Source organism: Bubalus kerabau, chromosome 4 (genome assembly GCF_029407905.1).
Source record: "Bubalus kerabau isolate K-KA32 ecotype Philippines breed swamp buffalo chromosome 4, PCC_UOA_SB_1v2, whole genome shotgun sequence".
NCBI classification, from domain to species: domain Eukaryota; kingdom Metazoa; phylum Chordata; class Mammalia; order Artiodactyla; family Bovidae; genus Bubalus; species Bubalus kerabau.
Window position 1 is genome coordinate 127,336,741 of NC_073627.1, and position 22,343 is coordinate 127,359,083.

Consider the following 22,343-nt stretch of genomic DNA (forward strand, 5'->3'; position numbering starts at 1 on the left):
GGATTCTTTGCCGTCTGAGCCACTAGGGAAACCCCTAAAAACATGTGTGTAAATTTATACTTAATACTTTTTCTTTCCTCTTGCTATAATTTTTTTTAATGTCAGGATCGAGTTATCATTACAATTGTAATTCATACATCGGGTGAAAGTCACATAAATAATGACCAAACGGTAAAACGTATTAGAAGGACTTTACAGTGATGCTAGGTTGGTGTTTCTGGTACCTTGAGTTATCTAATGGCTCCTGGGGATTTCATTCTTCGTGACAACACAGTTTATAGTAAGACGTGGAGAGGGCAGAGGTATACTTGTTTTTCGCTGGATGACAGAAGGGCCATGAGGCAAGAGGAGGACGAAAATGAGAACCTTCACTACTAGTGACTTCTCTGCAGATTAATTTTAGGAAAGAGAACTTAAGAAAGTTTAAATATGTGGAAACTCTGTACGTCCACGCCACCAGGCAAATCTTCCCGTGCCCTCAGTCACACTCCAGGTTGACTACCGAGACTTGAAATCCCCTCTCGGCCCGCGAACGACCCCGCCTCTCCTCGCAGGGACCGCACCGTCCCCGATGAGCCCCGCCCCCGCCGCACCCCCGCCCCTTCCGGCGCGCGAGGTTTGATTCCCTTGGCGGGCGGAAGCGGCCAGAACCTGACCATCCCAAAATTCTTAGGAACTTTCTGCACTCGTCGCTTTCTTCGGGATTGCAGTCCAGTGCGTCTGTCTTTCTGCCTGGTTCAGTCCCTCCCAGCCCTCCGCCCTCAGGTCAGTCTGTCCCGCGTGGGTGAGGGCCGAAGTCCCGGCAGTGCGCAGTGCGGGGGACAGCGGCTTGGGCCCAGTGTGCTGCTGGCTCACCGGAGTTTTGCGGAACTTCCTGGAGCCCCCGCCTTACGAGTTCGGCTCCCTGGATGAGATAATTAGCCTTTCCGACTCCCGTTTTTCTCCTCTGTAAGTGGGGATAGTGATCGTACCCGCCTCCGGGTTATCGATGAGGTGTGCAGTGGAAGCGCTTGCCACCTAGGAGGCTGGGATAGATGTGAATTCCCATTTCACGTTTGCACGACCTTGACGGTCTCCGAGAAACACATTCAAGGAAGGATTTCAAGTTGTTTCTGTTCGTACAACTCAATTTACTGGGGCAGTTCAGTGAAAAAGGAAATGTGTTATGTCTTATCACCCCTCTTTCAGAGTCCGAAGGCTTCCTCTTCCTTCACCTTCTCAAAGTAGTGGCTTGAGAGACTTACACTAAAAGGGGAGTATACACCGAATGCTATAGCAGTAAAAGAAGTGGCCCTCACCTAAAGACCAGTAGGGAAAGGGAGACTTCAACGGAGGGCGTCCCAGGGGAGTGATCCGGCCTCTCTCATTCCTAGGATGAGTAACTATTGAGCTTCACCATCGCTATTTCTCTTTGGTAAGGGAAAGAGGGAAGGTAGGGCAGCATCACAGGTGCCTGGAGTTTTGCTAAGAGACTAGTGTTCCTCACTTTTTTGTTCATATTTTGGTTTCTATTTCTGTGCTGTGTGGGATAAATCAGAAACGCCCTTACTGCACCTTCATGGGCTTGTCTCACCAGTGAATCTATCCTTTCAGTATATCTACTGTGGACCAAAGAGATGATCAGATCAATCTCTTACTGCCTTTGGGAATGAATGTCTCTCTGTTGGTGCTCCCAGAAGCCTCTGCAAGGGAGCAGAACTGGATGTTAATTAAATGTATTACAAGGTCACATTGTAAGACATTCTGTATGCTGCTTCTCATTTGAAATATCCTCAGCATCAGTGTCTTACCAAGCTCACTAGATAACGTAAATGTACTACACGGCAGGAAATAGCATTGCCCAAAGAAGACTATGTTGGTAAGAAAATGCCCCCAATTTGTTGCTATCCTATAAAATTTACTGATAAACTTCCTCCCACTATCTAGGCAATTCCTTGTTTCCTCAGAAAAGTTCAGGACCACAGTTTGATATAGCTCCAGTTCTATTTAGTCACTTTCTGAAGGACAATCAGGTGTCTGATTGGGGTCTAGTTTCCTTCTTCTTTATCCACAGATGGGAGGTTCCCTTCCACATTTAACTAATCATATACCTCCTTTAGCAGCAGCTGGATAACTCCAGTCACATGTCCTTATTCTATATTTCCAGACTCTAGAGGATAAACAGGAGACTTAAGAATATTTAGAACCAATTCTACTTCCACAAGCCAAGTAAAATCTGCTATCATTATAGCAGTTTGCAGTATAAATACTAGTTTTCTTATACAGTAGAAAAAATAATGTTACCTGGATTAAATAGATATAATTTAGGCCCACATTAGTTTTACTTCTCTGAAGACATGGTATGTTTAGAGGGAAGGGAGTAGATAAGAAAATGGAAGGAAGAAAAAAAGGGGAGGTATGTGATTCAGTCTTACACTGATGCAGGTCTCTGCTAGTTGACTGGAGGCCATAACCTGAAAGTTCAAAACTCATTTGGGAAAAATCCATCAAGACATTGATTAAGATGCTCTTACATCCCTTATCTGGGAAAATCAATTCCAACATCATACCAATTGCTTTCTTTTTCTGAGTGTGGCAATTTAAAATAGCCCAGTCTTTGGTATGGGATTTAGGCATGTGCATGGTGGCAATTAGAGTCTTATATTTCCTAAGACCTGTTTCTTTTCCTTTGTCTATTTTCATCACATGGTCTTTTGTTAGTCTGTTTTTTGGCTGGGCCACGTGGCTTGCAGGATCTCAGTTGCCCATCAGAGATTGAACCTGGTCCACAGCAGTGGAAGGTTGGAATCCTTACCACTAGGCCACTGGGGAACTTTTTCCATTTCATGGTTTTTAAGCTTCATAATATCTGTTTGTGTTTCCTCTTTAACCCCTGAGTTCTGAATACCCCAATATTGCATTAGTTGGGGCTCTGCTCTGTAAGGAATGTGATAGCCTACTTTTATATCAGACAACTTTCTAAACGGATTTATAGCCTGACATCCCTCCATTTCCAATATCCTGCTCACTCTCTTCTCCCTCATTAGGATCCCAAAGATTTCTTAGCCTTGTATTGACCTCTATATTTTACTGCTATTTTAACCTGTTTTAAAAATTCTTAGTCCTGTAATTCCTGTCTTTGGGGGTGTGGTTCCACTTTATTCCCAGTTTGCTCCAGTGACAAATGCCCTTTAAAAGGCTTCTAAATTAGTACTGCTGTTAAGGATATTTCTCATCCTGTATCTCAGGTGCCCAGGAAGAATAAATATGTCCTCTATACTGTCTCCTTGCCTAGAACAACTTTTGCCACTCAAATGGAAGCGGAAATATTTCATTTTATGTCACCAGCTTTCTATTAGCATCAGGACCTGACTTTCCTTCTTTTGTTTGCCTACGCTATTCGTGCAGATTCAGCTAGATTAAAAGTTCAGCCTGCTTATTAAGTTGGTCCAGTGCCAGTTCTTCCTAGAAAATGACTAATATTGTTTATTGGATCTTGGTCTTTTTTCCATTATCTTTATCTTTCTTGCTATTTTAACTTTGACATTGCTACTAAAACCATTTTTTAAGCTGATTGTGTTCTTGAGTTTTGATATTTTTCCCTCCAAAACTTCCACTCTAGGGTTCATTTCACTGACCAAATTTTTTAAGGCTTTTTACTTGCTAAATAACCTACCTTTTATCTCCAAGTAAAATGACTCATGGTACTCTTTCTACCCCCTTGTGATGTCTATGTCAGAAGCTTTCTCTATCTCCTTTATACTTTAATAAAACTTTATTACACAAAAGCTCTGAGCGATCAAGCCTCGTCTCTGGCCCTGGATTGAATTCTTCTCCTCCAGAGGCCAAGAATCCCAGCGTCTTTGCATGGTTCAGCAACAACCTTTCATCTTGGGGGCTTGTCCAGGATTCTTCAGGACAAGGTGGGAGCTAACAATTCCAGCCTCACTCCTTTGAACTATATCCTGAAAAACTGGGATAGATTTGATCCCCAGGGCTTAAAGAATACACACATGGTCTTCCTATGTGATACTGCATGGCCATGGTATCCATTGGAAGATGGCGAACGGTGGCCGGTTGGAGGGTTTCTTAAGTATAATACTGTATACAATTAGACCGGTTCTGTAGAAAACAAGGGAAATGGGTAGAAGTAGGCTTCCCTGGTGGCTCAGAGGTTAAAGCATCTGCCTGCAGTGTGGAAGACCTGGGTTCGATCCCTGGGTTGGGAAGATCCCCTGGTGAAGGAAATGGCAACCCACTCCAGTATTCTTGCCTGGAGAATCCCATGGATGGAGGAGCCTGGTAGGCTACAGTCCACAGGGTCGCAAAGAGTCGGACATGACTGAGCTACTTAACTAACTTTTTGAACCACAAATCATTAGGAACACATCTGTAATTTAAAAACATTAGGTGTCCTTAGCTTGCTGCAGCAAGAGGAACCCTGCTCCCTAGGGTCTTGGGCATCTCAATAAGAGGCAGTTGAAATGGGCTTATATGGTTTGGGCTTTGTGCTGGGGAAACTACCACTTTTGGAATGGATTCTATCAAAGCAGGAGCATTTCAACTTTTGTCTATCTGAGGAAGAAGAAAGTGGGAGCAATGAGGTAGCACTAAGGGTGTCATTGGTGAGAAAGCAGCAGTCTATCAAATAAAAGAACATTATCGTTTTAACTGCTTCAGGGACTTCGCTGGTGGTCCAGTGGTTAAGACTGTGCTGCCAACGCAGGGGGCCTGGGTTTGATCCCTGGTCAGGAAACTAGATCCCACATGCTGCAACTAAGAATTGACATGCTGCAACAACTGAAGATCCTGCAAGCAACTAAGACCCAGAGCAGCCAAATAAATAAATAAAAATTAATGTTAAAAGAAAATAATTTTAACTGCTTCACATAGAAACATTCCTTACATGGTTATGGACAGGCCCCGTGGGAAACATTGTTCCAGTTTTGATGAGAACATCCTAGTCTGATTATTTTTATGATTAATGGTTTCTTTGTCTATTTAAAGGACCCTTCTCTATCCTGAAATGATAACAATATTCTATTAAAAGTTTTTAAAGATTTACCTTTCAAATCTTTCAAATAAAGATTTGTCTTTATTTGATCTGGAATTGATTCTTATGTATGGAGTGAGAGGAAGCTAGTTTTGTCTTGTCTTGTTTTTTCCTATGGCTAATCAGTTTTCTCAATATGATTTATATGCCTGAGATTTATTTGTATTTGTAGTTAAAAGAGTGAAGGAGATAATCTCTTAGTAGTTCCTTTTTTGATTGTGTACTGTTTTTTGTCTTACAGGTTCTTTTTATAGTTTTGAGTAAACTTCCAGGAGGACTATGAAAGATTATGATGAACTTCTCAAATACTATGAATTATATGAAACTATTGGGACAGGTAATTAATTTTTTCTTGAAACGAATAGGTCAGCCATTTGAGAGTAGAGTGAAATGGGGCAGCCATGAGCTATTCTTCTTTTTTTAGAATTTACTTATTTTTAAGGAATCTCCATACCGTCTTCCATAATGGCTATATCAATTTATATTCCCACCAGCAGTGCAAGAGTGTTCCTTTTTCTCCACACCCTCTCCAGCAAACAACAAAATTCTGTAAAACAATTATCCTTCAATAAAAAATAAAACAGAAGCAATATCTTATAAAAAATTCAGTAAAGACTCTAAAAATGAAAAAAAAAATTTACTTATTTTTGGTTGAAGGATAATTGCTTTACAATATTGTGTTGGTTTCTGCCAAACCATGAGCTTTTTAGCCTAACTTATATAGTTTTAAAATTTTTGAAGGGATTTTAGTAAGAAAAAGTGGAGCAAGAGAGAGTGAGTTGTAGGAAAGGTCTTATAGTTCATTTTATTAAGAATAAAAGTCACTAGAGAGTTTTGAGCCAAGGAGTGATCTGACCTTTTGGTTTTAAGGATCACTCTGGCTACTTGATTGTGAAAAAAATGGTTGGGAGAGGGCAAAGGCAGAAGCAGATAGATGTTAGGAAGTTACTGCAGTAATTTAGGTGAGTGATCCTGGAGATGATGGTGACATGGATGGAGATAGAATTGAAGGCAGTGGGCTTCTGTATACAGACACACATATATGTACATATAAATGTAATTAATTGAGGCATAATACATAGTAAAATAAGCAAAGTGTAATACATTTGGTGGCCTTTTGGCTCACATATGCCCATATGTTCAGATCAGGACATAGAATGATTCCGTTCAGTGCCTGCCTCCTTTCCCCCAAGATAAACATTGATAAAATTTTTGAAGATGAAGCCAATGGGCTATGTTGATGGTTTGGGTATGGGGTGTGAGACAAAAAGGAAGGGCTAAAGATGGCTTCCAGGCTTTTGGCCTGATCTGGGAAGATGAGTTTGCCATTTACTGAGATGGGGTACACCATGGGAGGGACTTCTGGGAACTTCTTTTTAGAGGTACTAAGTTTGTTACTTTCAGATACCTGAATGTGGATATTTACCCAGGTTTTGAGCCAATTTTGAAACATAATTGCTTATTTTTTCAGTTTTAAAACTGAATGGAAGTTTCATATTATTTGTCTTTTGTCTCTGCAACTTTATATTGTCTTTTGACGATGCTAATTAAAAGGTTTAATTGCAATGTTAATTATAAAACAAATTTCTAAAGAATTATAAAATAAATTTCTACTTCTTCCTAATTGCAAAATTAAAGATATCCTATAATGGCAAAAGGGAATCTTTAGCCAGTCATTGGATAAGGAGAGGTTGGGATCATGGCTAATGCTTTGGAAGCAATATGAAAAAAAAGGGCCACAAATTTCAGGAAAATATAGCTCAAGAGAGCTTTATAAAGTACTTGGAAAGGTATTTGTGCTTGAGTTCTCAGTTTGCTCTGCTGATGATATTTAAGTTAGTTTGCTTGTCTCTTTATAATACATTTTCCTATACTTAGGTGGCTTTGCAAAGGTCAAACTTGCCTGCCATATCCTCACTGGAGAAATGGTAGCTATAAAAATCATGGATAAAAATGCACTAGGGGTAAGTTTAACATTATTTTAAAAATATTTATAGATCAGTTTTGTGAATTATAATCTGAATTTTTTCTAATGTTCTAGTTATTGCTCTTTTATTAAAATAACATTTCCACAGCCAGTTATGTATAAATCTGTGGTTTTAAAAGGACTTCCCTGGTGGCTCCACTGAGATAAAGAATATCTCAGATAAAGAATATTGGCAGGCAGATAATCTGCCTGCCAATGCAGGAGACCCAGGAGATGCAAGTTCCATCCCTGGGTTGGGAAGATCCCCTGGAGAAGGAAATGGCAACCCACTCCAGTACTCTTGCCTGAAAAATTCCATGGATAGAGGAGCCTGGCAGAGTTTAATATGACTTGTTACTTTATTTTTAAGGATGTAAGTGCTGATTAACATATATAAATAAGTTGAAGAGAATGTTGTGTTACGGTTGGAGAAGGAAATGGCAACCTACTCCAGTGTTCTTGCCTAGAGAATCCCAGGGACGGGGGAGCCTGGTGGGCTGCCGTCTCAGAGGTCGCACAGAGTTGGACACGACTGAAGCAACTTAGCAGCAGCAGCAGCAGCAGTATCACTCAATTCTGTGAACTCCTTCTGAAATATATGCCAAAATCACAAAGTGATCTGTATCAGAATTATTTTTAAATAACCTGTCAACTGATGATTCAGCTCTCCCTCAGTATTTTTGTTTTCAGTGCTCAGTATTATGTTCATTAAACTAATAAAAAGATATTAAGAATGATTTTTCCTGATCATTTAAACATTGGTTACAAAATTGATTAATTTAATTCCCTTAAGCAATTTAAACTTCAGTTATAACTTTAGTGTACCTTATTTACTTGACCCAGCAAATACCTTAATAGCAGATAAAATGTGAATTGTTATTATAAGATGTAACATACTAGTACTCAAAACTTATTCTAAAGCATCAATATGATGATATTAATTCATTACTTCTAAACTGGTTTTTATATTTCCTATTGTTATTATGCTTATTTTAGTTACTTCCTAGGACTTTAAAAACATTTTGATTACTTTCAGGGTTTTAATCATCAGATTCCCACATCCACCCAAAAAAGAAGAAAAAAAGATCATCATGTCAGAATAGTTAAAGTTACAACTTCTTGGTTAAGATCTAATATCAGGTTGCATGGCCCTAAGTTAATTGGATCTTAAACCACTGATCATTAGACTGAGTCCCTTTTTATAATAAAATATTACTTGTTTACTACATGGATATCTGGATTTTTATCTTTACTCTGAACTTTAAGGTTTTTTCAACTTGGCTATCCTCCTCCCAGGCAACATCTTATTTTGAAAAATTTCAAGCTCCTTGAAAAGTTGGAAGACTGAGATAGTGAATACCTTTTACTACATTCACCAATTTTTAGCTCAGCAGGCTTCTTTTTTAGAAAATTAATTTTTGATTGAAGGATAATTGCTTTACAGTATTGCATTGGTTTCTATCAAACATTAACATGGATCAGCCATAGGTTTCATCGTGCTTCTTAATGGACATTGCAGAGACTGAAGAGGTAGCCTAGACATGCACGCTGGATAGTGTTCCTATCAGTTTCCTTGTTTGGAATGCTAACCTTCTAAAGGGAGTGAGATTATTTTATTTTTTCTGGATGTTGTACTCTTGCCTCAGATTGGACTTTTCTTTTGTAAAATCCTCAGGGCTTTTTGAAAATGTACACAGAAATAAGTTTCTGTTCTCTATTTCTGTATTGTTGAGCAAATTGTTTTGAGGCCATTGACTGCTTTTGCTACTTAGTATTAGAGTTGTTGATATTGGGGCTTGGAATATTTTCCAAATAAGTTTATTGCTCATTTAATAAAATGTTTTGTCACAGAGTGATTTGCCTCGGGTCAAAACAGAAATTGATGCCTTGAAGAACCTGAGACATCAGCATATATGTCAACTCTACCATGTGATAGAGACAGCCAACAAAATATTCATGGTTCTCGAGGTCAGTAGTAAGTTCCAGAGACCTAAAGTTATTTGTCACTGTCTTAGTCTGTTTGGGCTGCTGTAGCAAGTATCACAGACTGAGTAGCTTATGAACAACAGCAACTTACTTCTTACAGTTCTGGAGGCTGGGAATCCCAAGATCAAGGCACCAGCATGGTCGGGTGAGGGTCCTCTTTCTGGTTCATAGCTGATACCTTATTGCTGTGTGCTTACATGATGGAAAAGGCTAGGGATCTCTCTAGCCTCTTTTATGAGAGCACTGATTTCATTCACGAGGACTCTGCCCTCATGTCCTAATCACCTCCCAAAGGTTCCACCTTCTAAAATCACCATCTTCAGGGCTTAGAGTTTCCACGTAGGAATTTTTTGGGGGACACAAACGTTTATTCAGGCAATTCTCTTTCATTTTATGATAGTTATTGGAGAGGTATTAAATTCGTTTCACTTGCAAGATTAAATGCTAAGTGGCTTACCTGTTTAAGTTCGATCTGTAACAATGTAGACCAAGTAGATGTGTATAATAAACTGGAGACACATTGTAAATATATCCTTTGTAATACCCTCCTCATGTGATGGTGTGCTTTAGTGGACAGAATAGGTTAGAATTTGTTCCTGGAGAAAACCTGTGTGAAGCAACAAAGACCCAGTGCAACTAAAAAATAATAAATAAATAAATTAAAAAAAAAATAGTTCAAGGCCAAAAGTATTCCAAAAGCTGAAATACTGAGAGTGTATTTTTGAATATACCTAAATTAGTTCATTCCTTTGCTTATAAATTGAATTAACACATCTCTAAGTTAAGTATGATTTTTTTATTTTAAACGCCTCTGATTTTTGCAAGTAATAATGATATTTATGTGACTCGGCTGCTCTTGCAGTATTGCCCTGGAGGAGAGCTGTTTGACTACATAATTTCCCATGATCGCCTGTCAGAGGAGGAGACCCGCGTTGTCTTCCGTCAGATAGTGTCTGCAGTTGCTTATGTGCACAGCCAGGGCTACGCTCACAGGGACCTCAAACCAGTAAGTGCCTGCATTACGGGTGCTCACCTGAGAACTTGACATCACTTACCTGTCATCACTCAGTTTCCAAATGTTCTTTCTGTTTAGAATTTATCTGGGCTTTTGCTTATTTTTTTGTCCCATTCCTAATGTATCTTTCTTTTTCCTTTTTGACTTTTGACTCCTGCTGGGCTCTTCTGGATGGACTTGTTATTGGCATTCTATTTCTTTGTCAATTTTGTGTGACATTATAAATGTCTTTGTAATCAGCTGCAGAATATAAACCTCAGGTTTTATTCCTAGGAAAGAAGAGTTTTGAGTGTTTTCTTTGAGAATATTGTCTTTGAGTATCTTCCTCTTGCTACTCTTTTCCTGACATCATCTTCCTTTAATTTTAATTCCATTATGCTTCAGAAGTGAACAGTTCAATGAAATGGGCAGACTGTGCTTTCAAGGGCAGAATAAAAATTTGATACTCTTAAGTATGTAGGCTTTGGCTAATATGCATGCTGGTGAACATGAATTTCAATGTAATTTGGTACTAGGGTTTGAGATCTAGAATTGCCCTAACAAGATATGGAGGTTTCTGTCCTTTTCCCTTTGTTTTTATCCAACTCTTTGATTCGCGTTCACTCTTTCTGTTCAAACTTGCCTTTGGCACATATCAAAGTGCTTGTAGTTGAACCTCAGAGTACCAAGGAGAAATTGGTTTATGCTAATGTGACTTGAGGGGAAGCAGGATAGTTATCAACATTCCTCTCCTCTTCTCTTTCCTTCCATTCTTGTCACTTCATTCTTTTTTTTTTTTTAATTGATTTTTTTACCCTGTACCCAACCTTAAAGTGCTTTTAGGAATAGCTAGAGGTGGGATGTAATATAAGGAAGACTGTATATAGTTATGAAAATGTCTTTTTTTTTTTTTTCAGGAAAATTTGTTGTTTGATGAATATCATAAATTAAAGCTGATTGACTTTGGTCTCTGTGCAAAGCCCAAGGTAAGTGCAGAGATAAAAATGAGTTTATTTCCTTTGCCAGTGCACCTCTTGCCTGTTATCTTACGCTAACTTCCATTTAGTATTTAGTGAGCCTGGTTGCATCCATTGAGAAGAATGCTAAATTTCACGCTTTTTATAAGTTCTCTTGATGATTTTAACATGTAGTCAAGGTTGAAAACCACTGCTCTAGGTCCAGGGTTGGTCCTGCTGAAAACCCCATGGGTATGCTGTGAGGGAATTTGCAGGACTGGAGTGTCAGGAAGCCATCACAGTATGAATGCTGAATTGACCATGTGTTTGCAGTTGGAGTATGTTCCTGTTAGATGATGCCTTTCTTTGTTTAGATATGCATTTCAGGGAATCTAGTGAAAATCTCTTCTTTATTATAAATGGTTATATAACTAACAATTAGTTACATTTTGAGAGACAGTCCCCTTTCCTTATAAAAGAAGAAGGAAGAAGTCCATATGTACTTTAAAATTTATACCGTGAATTATTTCCTTAATTTGCACTCCATAGTTAAGTACTGGTGTTCTCCAGCATTCCTTCTCTTTGAGGTGACTTTGAACCTTCTCCTGTGTGGCTGCTGTTGGAGGCTTCCTCTTGAGTCCTCTAATGATGGTACTTACAGTCTCTAAAATGAACTGTCTACCCTCATTAAGAATGTTGAAATTTCAGACTTGTCTCAGCGCCTTGGAGTCCCATGATTATTTCCTGCCCCAATCAGAATTACCTGGGTGCAGAGGGAGGCAGATTTTGCCCCTTTGGCTGAATGTCTGATTCTTTCTGATTTTCCTGTCCTTCCCTTGGCTCTTCAGAGATTGTCAGTCGAGTCTTGTGTCTGGGAACCAAATGCAAGAAGGCATTTTTCTGATCGACAAGCAATAAAGATAAAGCTTACTTTGAGCCGTTAAGCTGGTTTAAGTCATGTTCATCACAGGAGGCAGTGGAGAATGTTTGTGACAGACTCTGGCAGCCTTTATTTATGGCTGCCACGGATTCAACCCACACAGACTCCATCTCACAAAGCAAAACTTGACTGGGAGAAGGTGGCCTCAGCTTTCTGCTGAGGAGCTAACGTCTGGGTGTGCTGTTACAGTTGTAAATGAAATCTTACAATTTCATAAGTCATTTGCCATTTGTGGAACTCTGTAGAAGTGTTAGGTGGTGATATCATTTGCATTATGTCTCCATATTTCTGTGGGAAACCAGAGGATCCTTATTTGAACAGATCTGGAGGCTGAGGTCATGATCTGTGTTATAACCAAGTCTAGAAAACAGACTCCCAAGGGTTTGTTTTGTGTAGTGTTTGCTCTCTTCCATCTTGGGGAAAAGAAACTTATGTATTTGTAAAGATTTGCTATTGGAGACAGGGTCCTATAGAGAAATAATTCTTTTTTCTTGAGTATTTGGGAGTGGGAGGACTTGAGTGCTTGGATGTATGCTAAACTGATTATTCTGCAAATGGATGCCTAGGGAAGTATGAACTTGACTTGACTGAGCTAAGGGGAGAAGGATTTTTTTCATGCCAGGTCTTGGTGGTGTTGGAAATCCAGAGACGAAGCCACACGTGCACACACGCCCATGTGCAGAGTATTGAGTTGGCGGCAGAATGTCTCTTATCATTTGGGGTAACTCTTATCTAGCATCTCTTTGCTTATATTGGAAGAATATTTATCAGGGTTTTAATTCTCTTAAGGGCTGTAGTTAATAAGTGTTTCATTTTTATCTTATTGGCAGGGTAACAAGGATTATCACCTGCAGACCTGCTGTGGGAGTCTTGCTTATGCAGCACCTGAATTAATACAAGGCAAATCATATCTGGGATCAGAGGTAATTATTCAGTGATTAATTCAATGTATGGTCAATATATGTTTACTGGTGATGTGTAGTGAGTCAGGCACTGTGTGGTGAGGATGTAACGAGGTAAGAAATAAACTTGTTAATCAAAGAGTTGTCTAGTCAGAGAGTGAGATATGTACAGTAATAAGGGAAATGAACAGCTTGCAATAAATAGAATAATACATAGTATTCTTGTGAAACAAAGATGTATTTCTGGTGTTTTGTGTTTAATAGTGCCATAATTTAGACTGATTAGTCCAGGCAGGTAGAGTATGAGGCCAGGATTATAGGCTTAGTTTGCAGAGATGGTGTTTAGCACAGAGAAGACCTCGGATAGCTGGCTGTACTTTATCCACAGCCAGCTATCCGAGGCCTGCAGTCCTGTGTAAGAGGCCCAGGCTCAGAAAGCCCTGGGCATAGCCGCTTAACTACTGGCTACCGCATGCTAGTTAGCCCCTTACACCCTTTGGAGTACTGATTTTGCTGATATTGTCGTAAAATGGAAAAGGTTTAGTTGTCAAAAGCTCTGGAAATACTGGGTTAAACAGTTTTCTTTAGTTCAGGATGTTTCTGAATCTTAATATGTTCCTGCACAATGTCCTCTGGGAAGAGACCATCACAGAGAGCAGCTGGTCTCAGTTTCATGCGCCTACAGAATCCACTTTTTATGTGGAGCATCTTTTGGAACTGGTGTTATGTGGGAGAAACTTTGAGATATGCCAGTTTACTTAATTTGTAACATGAGAAGATGAGGACCAACTTGTTTTTGGTGACCTTTTATTTGGATATATTCTCAAACTTACAGAATAGTTACAAATATGGAATGAGAAACTTCTATATATATTTTGCCAAGTTTACAACTGTTTACATTTTCCCCTATTTTAGTATTCTCTGTGTTTATATACATGTGAATTATGTTTTGAACCAATTGAGAGTAAGTTGGAGATATCATACCCCTTTATCATTAAATGCTATGTATATATTTCCTAAAAGCAAGGGCTCTCTTATTTATTTATTATTTTTTTGGCCATGCTGCGTGGCTTGTGGGATGATCTTAGTTCACTCACCAGGGATTGATTGAACCTGGGCTGCAGTAGTGAAAGCGCTGAATCCTAACCACTGGACTGCTTGGAAATTCCCAGGGTGTCCCTCTTTTAGTTATCAAAATAAATGCACCTTAGTTATCAAAGTCAGAGAGTTTAACATTGGTACAATTTATTTAACCCACGATTCATGTTCAGATGGTGTTGATTGTACCAGTCATGTCTTTTACAGCTGTATTTTCCCTCCAGTCCAGGGTTCCATTCAGGACCATGCGTTGCGCTGTTGCGTTTCTTTGTTCTTTAATCTGGAAGACTTCCTTAGGCTTTCTTCATCTTCATGACCTTGAAATTTGGGGGGAAGCCGGTTATTTTATAAAATGGCCATCAAGTTGAATTTGTTTGATTAGTTTTGGGTTATGCATTTTTGGTAGAAATACCACAGAGGTGATATTGTGGCCTTCTCAGGGCATCATAAGGAAATGGACAGACTATTACTGAAGATTTATCATAGTCCTGGAATCATGCTAGATCTTTTTTTTTTTTTTCCTTTCAATTGTGGTAAAATACACATGACATAATATTTGCCATCTTAACCATTTATAAGGATATAGTTCCTATTGGAACTATTTTTCAATGTGCAGTTCAGTAGTGTTAGGTACATTCATATTATTGTGCAGTCAATCTCCGGAGCTCTTTTAATCTTGCAAAACTAAGACTATACCTATTAAATAGTGACTCCATTCCCCACTCTCTGCTCCCCTGGCAGCTATCCTTTTACTTTCTATCTATGTGAGTTTGACTAGGCTAGGTACCTTGTATTATGGACTCATACAATATTTGTTTTTTTGTGTGACTGCTTTATTTTATTAGTGTAATATCTTCAAGGTTCATCCATATTGTGGAGCATGTATCAGAATTTCTGTCCTTTTTAAGTTGGAGTAATATACCATTGCATGTATATACCATATTTTATTTATGCATTTATCCATAGACACTAGGATTACTTTTATCTTTTGGTTATTGTGAATAATGCTGGTAGACACAAATATCTCTTTGAGACCTTGCTTTCAGTTCTTTCGGATATATACCCTAATGTGGACTTGCTAGATCATATGGTAGTTCTATTTTAATTTTTTGAGGAACTGCCATACCATTTTCCATAGTGGCAGCAGCATTTTACATTCTTGTAATAATGCACAAGGATTCCACATGGTAGATCCTTTTTATAATTTTCATTTAATCTGCACAAAAATCCCTTGGAGTGAATGCTGTTACTCTGTTTCATAAGATAAAGATGATGAAGATACTGGGGCTCAGAAATTAAGTGCCTTTGCAGGATCACAACTAGCAACTGTGGGTCAAGATTTGAACTGAGTGAGGCTTTACCGCACACCTGTACTCTTTCTAGTCTCCTAGGAGTGGTAATCACATGCCTGACGCTCACAAGATTCCTAGAGGTCTGGTGATGAGGCTCTGCTGGTTTGAATGCATCAAGGTTTTCCCATAGGATCTTGTTTTCTTATCCATTTTAATTCAGTTTTCCATCCTTCTAGGATAATTTCTCGGAGAAGGCAATGGCACCCCACTCCAGTACTCTTGCCTAGAAAATCCCATGGATGGTGGAGCCTGGTAGGCTGCAGTCCATGGGGTTGCTAGAGTCGGACACGACTGAGCGGCTTCACTTTCACTTTTCTCTTTCATGCATTGGAGAAGGAAATGGCAACCCACTCCAGTGTTCTTGCCTGGAGAATCCCAGGGATGGCGGAGCCTGGTGGGCTGCCATCTATGGGGTCGCACAGAGTCGGACACAACTGAAGCCATGCAGCAGCAGCAGCAGGATAATTTCTTAAGGACAGTGTACCAAGGCATTGTCTGGGGGCACTTGTTAAAATATGCAGAACTCAGGGCAGTATATTTAGAGATTTTAGTTTTGTTTTCTAAGGTAGGGGTTTAGGAATCTTCTTTCTTAAATAAGTAATTTAGATTATTCTGTTGCTCATAGTTCAGATCATGCTTTATGGAATGTTCCATGATAAACATCTCTAATTCCTTTTGTAATTTCTTAGAGGAAGTCTCTCTGTTGACCTCTTCTTATGGCATTTGACGAGGCCATATTAGCCCACTCTTTCCTGTGTAGCCTCTTTCTTTGTGTTTAGTCTTTGTTAGATTAGTATGTGCCTTGGTGTGTTTCTCCTTGGGTTTATCGTGTATGGGACTCTTTGCACCTCTTGGACTTGACTGACTATTTCCTTTTCCATGCTGGGGAAATTTTCAACTATAATCTGTTCAAAAAATTTCTCATACCCTTTCTTTTTCTCTTCTTCTTCTGGGACCCCTATAATTCAAATGTTGGTGCATTTGATATTGTCACAGAGGTCTCTGAGACTATCCTCAGTTCTTTTCCTTCTTTTTACTTTATTCTGCTCTTCAGAAGTTATTTCCACCATTTTGTCTTCCAGTTCACTGATTCATTCTTTTGCTTCAGATATTCTGCTATTGATTCCTTCTAGGAGAAGGAAATGGCAACCCACTCCAGTGTTCTTGCCTGGAGAATCCCAAGGACGGGGGAGCCTGGTGGGCTGCCGTCTATGGGGTCGCACAGAGTCGGACACGACTGAAGTGACTTAGCATAGTATAGAGTATTTTTAATTATAGTAATTGTGTTGTTTGTCTCTGTATGTTTTTTCTTTAACTCTTTTAGGTCTTGGTTGATTGAGTCTTGCATTTTCTCCATTTTGTTTTCAAGGTTTTTGATCATCTTTACTATCATTCTGAATTCTTTTTCAGGGAATTTGCCTAGTTCCTCTTCATTTATTTGGACTTACATGTTTCTGGTTTGTTCCTTCATTTGTATAGTATTTATCTGCCTTTTCATTATTTATTTGAACCTACTGTGTTTGAGGTCTCCTTTTCCCAGGCTTCGAGGTTGAATTCTTTCTTCCTTTTGGTTTCTGCCCTCCTAAGGTTGGTCCACTGGTTTGTGTAAGCTTTGTATAGGGTGAGATTTGTGCTGAGTTTTTTCATTTGTTTTTTCTCTGATGGGCAAGGCTGAGTGAGGTGGTAATCCTGTCTGCTGATGACTGGGTTTGTATTTTTGTTTTGTTTGTTGTTTAGATGTGCTACTGGCAGTTGGGTGATGCCAAGTTTTGTATTCTTATATTCAAGTGGTTTCCTTTGTGTGAGTTCTCACTATTTGATACTCCCAAGGGTTAGTTCTCTGGTAGTCTAAGGTCTTGGGGTCAGTGCTCCCACTCCAAAGGCTCAGGGCTTGATCTCTTCCTTTCCTTTTTCTTTCTTGCTGGTCACTCTGCTCCAGCCCCACTGGCCTCTGCTGTTCCACCTCTATGCCTGTTGCTCCCTCTGCCACAGGGAAGAATCTTCTTTCCTGTCCTCTTAGCTTGCTTGATTTTTCTCCTTAGCACTGTTACCACCCGGCAGAACAGCTGTCTCTTTCCCACTCCCCATCCCAGTAGAACTTCAGCGCTTTCTCCACTTCTGCTCATAGTATGGTACCTAATACAGTTTTCCCACCCGTGCCTCTCCTGCATAGCCTCTTTACCTTAACTTTAACATCCCAGTCAGGCATGCCATGCCACCAAGACTCAATATATAGATGAAGCATTTGACATCTTTCAGGCATAAATGGTTAATTTTTGACCTCCTACAACTTGGAAGAAGAATCAGTTGTTCACTTGAAAGTACACTGTTCACCCAGGGTTTCCTTGTTGAGTCCTAATAATATGATGTGATTTGGTAGGCAGGACTAGGTGTGAGATTGGTGTTATTTAGTATAAAAATTAAAGTTTTTCCAAGGCTCAAATGAGGGTGGGAGCTGTGACTTCTCAGCCAGTGGTCGAATGGCTATCTTACGTAACGGTTAACTCATTTCTGGGATTTTGAGATTTGTAGGGCTATTTGTACTGGCAGGCTAATTTCTAGCCTTGATCCTTGAAAAGTCACTCGTTGAACTTTACTAAGGTTTCTCTACATAGAGAGGACTTTACAGTGCAGCTTAGTCACATTTGCAGGTTCTCAGTAGTAAATTTTAAAACTTGCTTTGATTTTCTCATGCATGTTTACATAATCCTCATATGTAATAAACCCTCAGTAGCACTATAGTTTTCTCTTTCAGAATCAGAGACTTAGCCTCATCTTCTTCCTTATCATGCCCAATCCAGCCAACTGGAAAAGATTTTCTATTAAGCATTGGCAGGGAGTGCACTGAACTGGAAGTCAAGAGACCTGCCTGGGTGGCCTGCCGTTGGCTGGGTGACTTTGGATGAGCCTTCCTTTTCTGGGCTTCACACTGTAGAATGAGCTGGTTGAACTGGATGATCTCTGAGTTCTTTTCCAGCTCTGTAAAGATTCTGTGTACTGCTATTTTGAAATGTGTTCTGATTTTTTGTCTTTTGATTTTTTTCTCCTCAGGCAGATGTTTGGAGCATGGGCATACTCTTATATGTACTTATGTGTGGCTTTCTACCATTTGATGATGATAATGTCATGGCTTTGTACAAAAAGATTATGGTGAGTATTACAAGGCATAGAATTTCATTGTGAGAGTTTATTATACTGCAAAGTATATGCTTCTATTTATAAAAGTACAGAAACAGGCAGAAGTAATCTATGCTGTTAGAAATAAGGATAGTGGTTATTCTTTGGAGGTGGATAGTGACGGAGAAGGCAATGGCACCCCACTCCAGTACTCTTGCCTGGAAAATCCCATGGACGGAGGAGCCTGGTGGGCTGCTGTCTATGGGATCGCACAGAGTTGGACACAACTGAGTGACTTCACTTTCACTTTTCCCTTTCATGCATTGGAGAAGGAAATGGCAACCCACTCCAGTGTTCTTGCCTGGAGAATCCCAGGGACGGGGGAGCCTGGTGGGCTGCCCTCTATGGGGTCGCACAGAGTCGGACACGACTGAAGCGACTTAGCAGCAGCAGCAGCAGCAGCAGTGACCGAGAGACATGTTTGGTTTTTGATCTGAATGCTGATTATACTTATGTATTCAGTTTTTGAAAACTTATCAAGATATACCCTATGATAGATGTCCTTTTCTATATGTATATTATACTTCTTCAGTAAGAAGCTTAACAAAACAAAAACAAATGGGAAAGTAATCACGTAAGCTGATTTTCCTGGTAAGAATTTTTATTTTGTATCCTGAAATGATGCCTTAGTAAGTTGCTGTGTTAAATCACATTTTTCTTTTGAGTTATGTTAAAACGAGAGAAGCCTTTTTTTTGAAGGTAAAATTGGCTTTAAGGTATAATACAACCACAATGAGAAGTGTTGTTAAGTTTTGTTAAAATCATATATGTTAGAGATAGTAGATCTGAGATTATGGGGCAGTGGAGGGTGACTACTTAAGGGTAAAGGGTTTCTTTTTGGGTTGATGAAAACATTATAGAATTAAACAGTGGTGATGATTACACAACTTGGTGAATTATTAAGGACCACTAAAGTGTATACATTAAAAGTGAATTTTATGTTATATGAACTATATTCAATTAAAAAAATAAGAAATCACATGGAAAGGAAAGTAGTAGAATTCTTTTTTAATGAGTTATATTCAAAGCACGCTAACAAAATAAGACATGTAATGAGGAAGAGCACCACATTGTGTCCATAGCAAACCAAGGTCAGACTAGCAGAGCAGCTTTTCAATGCAGCTGGAATTCCGTCCTGTTTAACAAATATTTCCTGATGGTCTTCTTTGAGATACTGAAAAGCATGAACAAAGATCTATGAAACTTGGTCATTTTCCCCCAGGGCCAGATTTCTTGCTGAGACAGATATATGGCTATCTAAAAAGGGGAAAAGCATACATATACATGTATCCATTTTCCCTTCAAACCCCTTCCATCCAGGCTGCCACATAACATTGAGCAGAATTCCCTGTGCTGTACAGTAGGCCCTTGTTGGTTATCCATTTTAAATATAGCAGGGTGTACATGACCATCCCAAACTCCTTAACATGTGTATGTGTGGCTGAGTCCCTTCACCGTTCACCTGAAACTGTCACAACATTGTTAATCGGCTATACCCCAATGCAAAATAAAACATTCAAAAGAAAAAAGTGAAAATAAAAAGGGGAAAGGGTGAGGGATGCCATTTTATAACAGGTATAAGTGAAGTTAATGCAGGAGTGGATGTGGGATTTGGGAGAACATCTTACAGGAAGTGAGGTTTGAGCTGGGCTTTGAAAGGTAAGAAGCACTTGAGAAAGGCATGTGGGAGAGAGTGTGTCTGGTGGACAGTATCAGCAAAGGCATAATGGGAGTAGCATGGGCAGAAATGATCAGAAGTTTTCTGTGTATGAACCATTAGGTCTGTAACTCCCTTTTGTAGGGAGGCTGCCTACATCAGCTCCTGTGTCTGGGAAGTAGCACACAGCGTTGAAAGTGGCAGAGGCAGTTGGCTCATTGCCTGCTCTATAGAACAACCAAGGCTAAGGGCACAAAGTCCAATCACAGAGTTATTTATTTGACTTAATAGTTTTTCCTGTATCCCACCCTGGAAAACGCTTTAAAAATCAGTGCCAAAACTACAAGAGTAGTTTTGGGAAGTGATGGAGTTGTAGTAGTTCCGGTTTCTTGAAGGCTAAGGAGCTCTGATTCTGCAGGATTAAAGAGAAGCGGTGTTAGCAGTAGCTGCTGCTCATGTTTTGGGGAAGTGTGAGCACGTGTGCTTCTCCCTGGAGAGGGGGTTGGATGGGGCAATGGGCTGGAGCCTGCCAGGGTAGCCAAGACAACACCTGTTTCTCCCCATCCCTTCTCACGAAGCCGCCTCTAAACTTTGCGGGGTAGCAGTTACTGCCTTGTCTCTACTAGCAATGCTGCCTGGGACAGCAGTCCCTGGCCTCACAGAGCCACAGCCCCCTGGTTAACAGCAGGATACAAGGAGAACAGTGTTGAGATCCCTTTGTAGCTTCAGCTTTAGTTAACACATGTGGGAAGGCTTGGTCTTTGGGCAGCTCATGGACACTTTCCCAGTTATACTTTTGAAAAATATTTGGTTGGCCTCTTGAGTTATTCCCATTTTTTGCTACTTTTTATTTAAAGTAGCACTCTGTTTTTTGTTCTGAAAATAACTTTAGTATTATAAGCTGCTAATATGTTTTACCATACTCTTTTTAGGGGTTGGGGGTACTCCATGCTAAAGAAATAAACTGACAGACAAATTTCTCCAAACATGAAGAAAAATGAATCTGTTAGGTGTTAATAGAATGAAATCTTAAACCTTCTAGAACTTTAGAAAGCCAGTGTGGGGACACAGGGTCCTAGAGTTCTCCTCTCTGCTTCTTGTTTCATATTTATTTATTTATTTTACACAAAATTCACATTTTATTTAGGTTGAAATAAACTATACAAAATTGATTTTCTTCACCAAAAATAACAGCAATATTTTTTTGTTTCATATTTAAATTTTCACTAAAACATCTCTCTCTCTGGCTGTGTCCACATAATCACTCCCAGGGTGGGAGAAGCCTTAGCTATGGACTTAGTGTGCTGGTTTACAACCCTGGTAGCATAACAGCATCACTTGGGGTGCTTTAAAAAACATCAGGTCCAACCCCCAGAGAAGTTAAATCAGAATCTCATTGATATTTTAAAAATCTAGGATCTCTACTTTCTGCCTATGGACTTCGGCAAATGACTCAGCCTCTCTGTATGTCAGCTTCTTCATCTGTAAAATAGGGGATAGTATTCACAGCACAGGGTTGTCAGGATTAAATGTGTTAGTTCATTTAGTGTAATGCTCAAAAAATCTTAGCTATTATGACTGACATACATTTCTAAATTTGGTTTGCCAATATTTTGTCTAGGACTTAAAATTTGTTCAGGGGTGAATAGGTAGTTTTCCTTTCTAGAACTCTTTTGGGTTTTTTTGGCTTCAAGATTTTACTAGCCACATAAAGTTAATTGGGGACTATTCTTCTTTTACTGTTTGTGTGTGTGTGTGTGTGAGTGTGGAGAGGCAGTTTAAGCTTGGAATTTTTGGGTGTTACGGAATATGCTTGAAAATCCATCTCCAACAGTGACTTCTTTATGGGAAGATTTTAAAATAGTGAGATCCCATTACTTCACTGAAAGCTCTCCAGTGGCTTCTTTCCTGTTTTACTCAAGCCAGAGTGGAAGCTGTAGGCATCATCCTAGGTGAATTGGCTTTCCATTATCTCAGCATCCTCACTGCTTACTCATCTTAGGATGAAATTCTTAAATCTTAAACAGTTTCTGAACACCTATCTGTGCCAGGCACTTTTCTAGATGTTTGGGATATGTCATTTGGTTCGGTTCAGTCGCTCAGTCATGTCTGACTCTTTGCGACCCCATGAATCACAGCACGCCAGGCCTCCCTGTCCATCACCAACTCCTGGAGTTCACTCAGGCTCACGTCCATGGAGTCAGTGATGCCATCCAGCCATCTCATCCTCTGGTGTCCCCTTCTCCTCCTGCCCCCAATCCCTCCCAGCATCAGAGTCTTTTC

The 22,343-nt window shown here is 39.6% G+C and overlaps 1 protein-coding gene across 2 annotated transcripts in view; it reads left to right on the top strand.

Annotated features, from left to right (window-relative positions):
- The first annotated feature begins 598 nt into the window (after positions 1 to 598).
- The window catches only part of MELK (maternal embryonic leucine zipper kinase), a 72,823-nt gene continuing 51,078 nt past the window's right edge, over positions 599 to 22,343 (top strand). Inside the window, exons 1-9 of one of the 2 annotated variants that reach the window (XM_055578545.1) lie at positions 599 to 765; positions 1,189 to 1,414; positions 5,274 to 5,369; positions 6,911 to 6,996; positions 8,850 to 8,966; positions 9,847 to 9,990; positions 10,896 to 10,964; positions 12,705 to 12,797; positions 18,278 to 18,376. In XM_055578545.1, coding sequence (XP_055434520.1) covers positions 5,312 to 5,369; positions 6,911 to 6,996; positions 8,850 to 8,966; positions 9,847 to 9,990; positions 10,896 to 10,964; positions 12,705 to 12,797; positions 18,278 to 18,376 — 666 coding nt within the window. In that variant the 5' untranslated portion in view covers positions 599 to 765; positions 1,189 to 1,414; positions 5,274 to 5,311. The remainder of the gene's footprint in view (positions 766 to 1,188; positions 1,415 to 5,273; positions 5,370 to 6,910; positions 6,997 to 8,849; positions 8,967 to 9,846; positions 9,991 to 10,895; positions 10,965 to 12,704; positions 12,798 to 18,277; positions 18,377 to 22,343) is intronic. The other variant, XM_055578544.1, reaches the window with a different exon arrangement.